The sequence below is a fragment of the Equus quagga genome, chromosome 2, assembly GCF_021613505.1.
Source record: "Equus quagga isolate Etosha38 chromosome 2, UCLA_HA_Equagga_1.0, whole genome shotgun sequence".
NCBI classification, from domain to species: Eukaryota; Metazoa; Chordata; class Mammalia; order Perissodactyla; family Equidae; genus Equus; species Equus quagga.
The window spans coordinates 29,278,250-29,286,591 of record NC_060268.1 but is presented as its reverse complement, the minus strand read 5'-3'; the positions used below and the strand labels follow the sequence as shown (position 1 = coordinate 29,286,591).

Genomic DNA, 8,342 nt, shown 5'->3' with positions numbered 1-8,342 from the left:
TTCAAACACCTGAAGGAAGATGAAGTTGCTTGTCAACATAGTCATCTTGTAAATTCTCCATATCTCAATACTCCTACAATTGTCTTAATGGAAATTTAGACCATTTAAAGCTATCCCTGACCTGGTACATTTGTATTAGCTGGTTTTTGTCTATCTTGCATGCTTTTCAAAACATTATTCTCCCTTTAGCTGCCTTAGTGGCAAATAGCACCATCTTACTGCTGCTTTAGGAGCCTTTGGCCACATCCCTGCACTCACCCTTGATAAGAGTATCAACAGCATGTTGAGGGGCTATGGTGACAAAATCAACCATCTATAGCTCCTAATTAAGATTTAAGTGTTTATTTAATATGTAGACATATCTTGTGTGTTGAGTCCCCATTCTCCGTCAGGGAAGGTAGTTGGTAGTTCCCTTCATCTATGGAAGTCTTCCAGAGGCTGTCTATGGTCCTTTTCATTCTCAGCTACAGAGTCTTACTATTGTTCTAACTATGCAATCCCATTATTGACTTGCCTTACAGAGTCATCTGCTGATCAGTTACACCTTTGAGGGTTTTGGCAAATAAATGTCCTTGAGTTTTAGAACTCTCCACACAAGCACTGAAGATTGATGGCATCCCTTTAAAAAGACTTGACACTTTTATATTGCAAAACAATATACATATAATTTTTAAAAATATTTTCTGTTCAAATAAATATTTGAAAGAATTATTTGGGGTATTTCTAATACATCAGCTAAACATTTTCTACATAAATAAATTCCTTGATCCTGAAAATATTTGCATATGTAACTGAAACCAAGAGAAAGTTCAAACACACAACCTAAATTGGTCCGTCTGTATCCCTATTTCAATAGAATTATGTCATTATTTAATGGATATAAGGATGTTTAATTCTCATGTTGATGCTGTAGACATTTTTATCCAACTTCAAATCTGTCTAGGTTTTAAACATAATATCTCACACTTTCAAACCGTAAAATTTTTCCTTGTTTGTTTAATACATTAATGAAGAAAATAAAAAGCACACGTTGATGGAGAAAAAACACATTCTTCTTACCATTTGGCTTAAAATGAAAAGTCAGGAATATTTTTTTCTTAACTTCTCTCTCATCAATGATAATTAGTGCAAATATAATTCTTGGTTTTCTCTGTGTACTCAATAATGCCAGAAAAGAATAACAACTTGATATTTATCAAATACTGTGGTTGCAATAGATCTTTCCTCTCATGGATACAAGTCGGATGCTATACTGGACACTATATTTCATAAAAATCATTTAGTAAATTCCAAATAATAGTTACTTCTTTAATGCTTGACATCATTTAAAGAAGAAGATTGGCAAAGCAAAGCACCCAGGAGAATGATTATACATGATCTTGAATGCTTGGAATTCCTGTACTACCAGTAGGTGGTGGTGATACCTTGTGTACCTTAGAGGTAATTTCGAACCTAGCATTCTTACTTAAAACTGTAAAAATACTTATTTGTATACAGAAACACACATTACATTGAGAGTGTATTACTAAGCACACATTTCTTATTTTTGCATCCAAATATTAAAAGGAAAAAGTAATTTAACCAAAGTGTGAAGCAATAGAATACTTTGAAATGAAAGCATAGGCTTGCCACAAATTCACTTGTCATTAACTGTATTTCCTAATTTAATTCTAGTTTTAACATTCCAGGCATTAAGCTGACATAGTATCTGTATGAAACAAAGTGTACAGCTTTGAAGTTTACTTCATAACACTTTCTGATTTGCAGACTTCCCCAGCCTCTTTATTCACTTTGCATTATCAGAAGGGGTTATCATGGCTGTATTTCTTTGCTTATTACCCAAAGTGAGTGGTGGAGACTCCTCTACTTACAGCATTCTCTTTGGACCTCATCAACACTTGTATGAAGTACATCCAGGGTTTTCTTTAATAGAAGAGATCACAAATTGGCTTAAATGCTAAGTACGAATGACCCAGAGATACATGTAGAAAATCATTGTCTAGCTGTCAGAGCTACTCCCACAGCAGTAGGGAGTTTCTAAGGTTTATAGCAATCTTGCTAATTTGTTGTACCTTAGGGACAACTTTCCGAGTAACTCAGCTGCTAGTTGTATGTAACTGTCATTATCTCCAGTTCTGCTTAATCTATACTTTCTCTTCTCATTTTTTGTTCCTCTTTTCCAATGAATGGAATACTAACATTGAATTTCCTAACTGGGACAGTCATTCTTGGCATTCTTATAGATCTTCTTTTTTCCCAGGACAAAATTGTTTCTGTCAGCTTGCTTTTCTGAAATTTAAAATCTATTTTAAACATATGCCTGAGACTAGTTTTAATGTGAAATTATCTGTTCCCTCACAAATTTTGGCAATTACAATGTGGTGAGAACTCCAGAAATAAGATCCTAGCACAGCATTGAAACCAGTGCTGTGTACACAAAACCTGTGGCACTTAATGCCTAGGAAGTTAAAGCTGGAAGTTATCTAACTAGAAGGTATAACTATAAATAATGTGAAGGAGTTGCCTTGCTGGAATTTAAAATCCTTTTCTTCAGTTTCCTCATGGCTGTCTTCACTTCTTGATTCCTCAAGGTATAGATTACTGGGTTTAGAATGGGAGTAAAGATGGTGTAAAACACAGACAGGATCTTGTCTACCAGAAAACTGCTGAGTGGCCACATATAGATGAAGATGCATGGCCCAAAGAACATGAAGACAACAATGAAATGAGCTGTGCAGGTAGAAAGAGCCTTAGACGATCCTCTCGAAGCATGATGCTTGATACTAACCAGGACAACAACATAAGAACTGAATAAAAGAATAAAGCAGGACAAGGCGATTATACCACTTGTTGAGATCATAAAGAGACCCAGGACATAAGTATCCACACAAGCCAGCTGGAATACCACAGGAAGGTCGCAGAAAAAGCTGTCTACTTCATTGGGACCACAGAATGGTAATGCGAGAGCAAATATGACCTGGCTCATTGAATGCATGACTCCCACAACCCAGGAAGCTACCACAAGAGCAGCACACACTCGGGGACTTATGATTGAAGTGTAGTGGAGAGGCTTGCATATTGCAATATACCTATCAAAGGACATAGCCATAAGTAAAATGATCTCAGTCCCAGTAAATAGGTGTAGAAAAAATATCTGGGTAATGCAACCATCAAAGGAGATGGTTCTGTGTCCAGTGAGGTAGTCTGTAATCATCTTAGGGGTGGCAAAGGAAGCAAGAGACATGTCAATGATGGAAAGGTTGGTAAGCAGGAAATACATAGGAGAGTGTAGGTGAGAGTTGGCTATAACTGTGATGACTATGAGGCTATTACCCACCATTGTTGCCACATAAAACATTGAGAATACTATGAAGGAAAACATCCGGAGCTCCCAGGAATTAGATAGTCCCAGCAAAACAAATTCAGAAACAGTTGACACATTAGCCACATCCATTGTCCTGATTGATATGTGGACGCCTGTATCAAAGGAAAAAAAAATCAAGGGAAAGTATGATTCTATTGAAGAAAAAATTCCATTTACAAGAATCTACTTTCATAGATTTTATTTCCTCTATGAAAACTTATGTTTACCATTCTTTCCATCCTCAATTGGCATATTGGTTTGAAAGATAATTATAGGATATTGAGATCATAATGAAATGCCACACAAATCACAGATGTTCAAATCAACACTTTCCTTTCTGGTACTAAATGACAATCAAATTGAGATTGTAGCATCCTGAACAGATGTCCTCATGTACTTATTTGTACATCCATTTGTTTATATAATTCTAAAGATAGTAGTCAACATTAAGTAAGCACTTACTCTGGGCTGACAATGTGTTAAACACACACACACACACACACACACACACACATTTAGTCACTTAGAATTCATCAATAAGGATATCTTTATTGAAAGAACATATAAAAATTCTATCACGTATAAGTGACATGGGCTCTTAAGCAACATTATAGACAGATTTCAATGAACAGTTGCAGAACTCCTGTAAATTTCCAGAAAAGAATCATTAAGATATTCACAGATAAAAGTTATCTCATTGAAACCCATCAGAAACACAGAGAAAATTAGTTTTGCTGATACTTAGCCAGTGGAAGAAGACTGATTTATTATCAAGTTTTACTACAACATAGCCATACAGCCCAGGGAAAAGCATTTAACTTCTTTTCTTCTTAATTTCTTTTTTGTTAAAATATGAGTCTGTTCTTCCTACAAATACTTACAATTCTTTGACTTAAAATTTGACTGCTGTCTCCTAAAGAATGTTTCACGTCGCTTTTATGGAAAACAGCTCAAAGATCAATCTCTTTAGTCACATCCTGTTTGAAATCTCCCTTCATATTTGCCAACATACATAAACTGTGTTCTTCATCTCAGCTACACAGAATAGGGGTTAGGGAATATGGAATAGGGAATATGGAAGTAGGAAAGGCAGACATTTACAAACTTTCAGTAGAATTAATTTGTAAAACACTTTTGCTTACCAGATCTGTAGCAGAATCAGGGCTTTAGACTATTTGGAGTGTTAAGTAGGCTCTGACAGAGAGCATATCAGAGGTAATTCTAAGTCTAAATAAATGACCTAGTTGAGTCATTAGGTGTTTAGCAGCTGTAGATGAAATGGATGTTGTAGGGACTTGGGAATTGACCAAGAAATCATCTTGCAATGGGATTTATTAAACAACAAAGACGGTATTATTTGGTTCACAATAGAAAGATATTTCAAGAGGCTTATGGGAATTTACAATGTTTGTTTTCACCTGGACCTGAGAGATTCAGGGAATAGAACTTGGGAAAGCTATCATTTAAGAGGTAGCAGGAAGTATCAATGAATTTTAGCAAGCATTTGGTTATGCAGCCCTGTCCCAGAGGCACTGGAGAATAAAATCCAAAAACCTTCACTTCTGCTTCAAGTAATTTATAGCTTCTTTGGAGATATTGAACACTCATAAATAAATGAAACAATTGGTGAAAAAAGTGCAGCCAAATAAACCTAGTGTTCAGCCAATTCTCAGAGATCGTGAATGAACTAGATTTTAGATAAAGGAAAATGTATAATGTGCTTACTTAATCATAAAAGTGCTTTCACAGCGGAAAAATGTCATGAACTTGACCTAGAATGAAAATTGAAATTTTGATTGTCAGGAAAAAAAACAGTGTTTGTGGGGAAGAAAACAGTACAATTTATTTGCAGGAGTAAGTATTCAGTTAGCAGATTAGAAGAACAAAATGCCACTCTAAAATATAACTTTATGTGAAGAACTACAAAGAGCCATTGTAAGATTGCAGGCAGAGTTATGATGACTTGAAAATAATATTTTATAAAGATTTATCCAGATGGTTTGGAGAAGGGAGAAGTTAACGGCACAAGATTATTAAATGAAATAGTTGTAAAGAGATCATTTTGACTAAGGTACTGGCAATATGATTGTGATTGACAAAATAAGAACTCCAAGTAACTCTGTAGCTATGAATTATTTATCAAATAATAACAATATAATTATTATCCAGGGGAGTTTCCTATGGTAGATTACATTTTTAAATCAAAATTGGCTCTTTTTTTCTACCTGGTCCATCATTTCAGGGACCCTCTATCGCTGTGGGAGAAGTATAATTCCAACTTTATTTACCAAAGTCTTAGATACATGACTTGCTTTATTCAATGTAATATGAGCAGAAGTTTTAAGATTCAATGTGTGATTCCACGATTGCTCCTTTTCCCTCTGCTTGGGGCCAAGATAAAGGGATGGGGTGGGTCTGCAGGCTATGCTCATGGATAGTAAAACACATTTGTGCACATAAAAATTTATTTTTGGATCTAAAATCATCAAAACAATTTGTTAGAAGAATACATCTGTTAGGTTCACACTGTTTTCAGCATTCACATAAAGCTGTAGTAGTCAACGCAGTGTGGTGTTTATCTAAGGGTAGACAAGCACATGAATGTAACAGAATGGAGGGTCCAGAAGAAATACACAAATATAGTAAGTGACCTTCAATAAAGCTGCCAAAATAATTCAGTAGGAATGAATACCCTTTTCAACAAAGAACAATTATTCTTTGTTAGACCAATTTGATATTCGTAACTTAGAGTTAGGCAAAATTTTTTAAGAAAAGACAAAAAACATTTGAAAAATTGATAACTTGGACTAAATCGAAATTTAAAACTTTTTCTCTTTGGAGAGTGACCATTAAGTAAATGAAAAGGTATGCCACTGACTGGAAGGAAACATTGTATGAAGAATACAACAGAATGCCATTGGAACTCTCATATACTGCTGATGGGAATGCAAAATGGTACGGCCACTTTGGAAAACAGCTTGGCAATTTTCATGAAGTGAAACATAGGATTACCATATAACTCGGAAAATTTCTCTTAGATATTTATCCAAAGGAAATAAAGATATCAGTCCAAAAAAAGATCTATACATGAATTTTCATAACAACTTTGTTCATCATAGTCCAAAAGAAGAAAAAAATAAATATCCCTCAACTGGTAAATGGATAAATTGTTATATACCCGTATAATGAAGTACCACTCAAATATTAAAAGGAACAATGTACTGATACATGCAAAAACGTGAATGAATGTCAAAAGATTTACACTAATCAAGTTTTCTCATTCTCAGCACTATTGTCATTTTGGAGCAGATAATTGTTGTAGGAGGTTGTCGTGTGCATTGAAAAAGTTATGCAGCATCCTTGGCCTCTACTCATTAGATGCCAGCAGCACTCTTCACCTATCTAAGTCATGACAATCCAAAATGTTTCCAAGCATTGCCAAATGTTCCCTGGGAGGCAAAAACATCCCTAATTGAGAACCACTGGGCTAAAGTAACCAGACACAAAAGGCTATTTACTGTATAACTCAATTTATCTGAAATTTCTGAAAATGAAAAATTATACTTCTAGAAAGCAGATCAGTGGTTTCCAGAGTTCAGGGTTAGGAGTGAGGGGATTTGCGGTAAAGGAATATGAGTAAACTTTGGGGGATGATGGAGACTATGCTCTATCATGACTGTGGTGGTAGTTGTATAGCTATATATATTTGTCAGAACTAATTGAATTATACATTTAAATGTAACTTAGTCCCCAATACAGCTGATTAAAAAATAAACATATTTTATGTTTATTCAAATAGAATTCATATACAAAATAAAAGGGAAATAATAGCTAAGTAAATATTTGCAGTACATATCTGGGAAAATTTTTGATATCTCTAATATATAAAGAACTCCTATACATTGAAATGGTTCAATAGGAAAAAGAAAAAAAACACTGGCCAGGGAAACTAAATAGGCAATTTCTAGAGTAAAATAATACCTAATAACAAATAAACCTATGAGAAATATTTAACCTCATAAATGGCCAGAAAACTACCTATTATAATACAAACCCCATTTTTGCACATCAGATTGATCAAAATTTAAAAGAATAATAAGGGATATTTTCATGTATTGTTGATGAATGTATGGATTGCTGGGTTAAAAACAAACAAACCTGAGCACCTGGTGACAACTGCTAAAATTAAAAATACACATTTCCCTGAAGTCATTTGACCCATAAATCTTTCTTTTGGGAATCAATTAGTAAAAATTAAAGAACCATTCCATGAGGCTATCTACAAAGATATTTATTTTTGCAAAATAAGTGGTTGGGAAAATAAGGAAGAAAATCGGATGGCCTATCAGAGAAGGAATTGTATGTGTGTCAAAATACCTATACGTTAAAAAAAAAAAAATGCTGCTGTCCTAAAAAAGAAATAATTTGATTTGAACCTACTGACCTAAAATATATGTCCACAAAAATGCTGTCAAGTGAAAAGCAAATTGATAAGTAATATCTATTATATGATCTTAATTTATAAAATTGAACATTAACAAAGCAGTATAGGCTGTTAAACATTGGTTACTTCAGGAGTAAGAATGGAGGAAAGGGAGATGATGCATTTTCCTCTTTATATATCTTTGACATTTTTCACTTCTTACTAATTTTTGTTGTGGTAAAATACACATAACATAAAATTTACCATTGGTGATGTATATTACAATCAGAAGGTTGTGCAACTATCACCATCATCCAGTTCCAGAACATTTTTGTCACCCTAAAGAGACCCTGTACCCATTAAAAAGTCACTATCAAATCTCACTTTCACCAGCCCCTAGCAATCATTAGTCTGTTTTCTGTCTATATAGATTTGTGTATTTTCAACATTTTATATGAATGGAATCATATAATAGGCAGTCTTTTGTGTCAAAAATTTGTACACGAATGTTAATAGCAGCACTATTCACAATAGCTAAAAAATGGCAATGTCTAT

General features: G+C 34.2%; 1 protein-coding gene across 1 annotated transcript; it reads right to left on the bottom strand.

Moving 5' to 3' along the window:
• Positions 1-2,500: 2,500 nt before the first annotated feature.
• On the bottom strand, positions 2,501-3,454 carry LOC124236184 (olfactory receptor 4K2). Its single transcript, XM_046654985.1, has one exon. It carries the CDS (start codon positions 3,452-3,454, stop codon positions 2,501-2,503), a length of 954 nt encoding a protein of 317 aa, XP_046510941.1.
• Between the last annotated feature and the right edge of the window lie 4,888 nt (positions 3,455-8,342).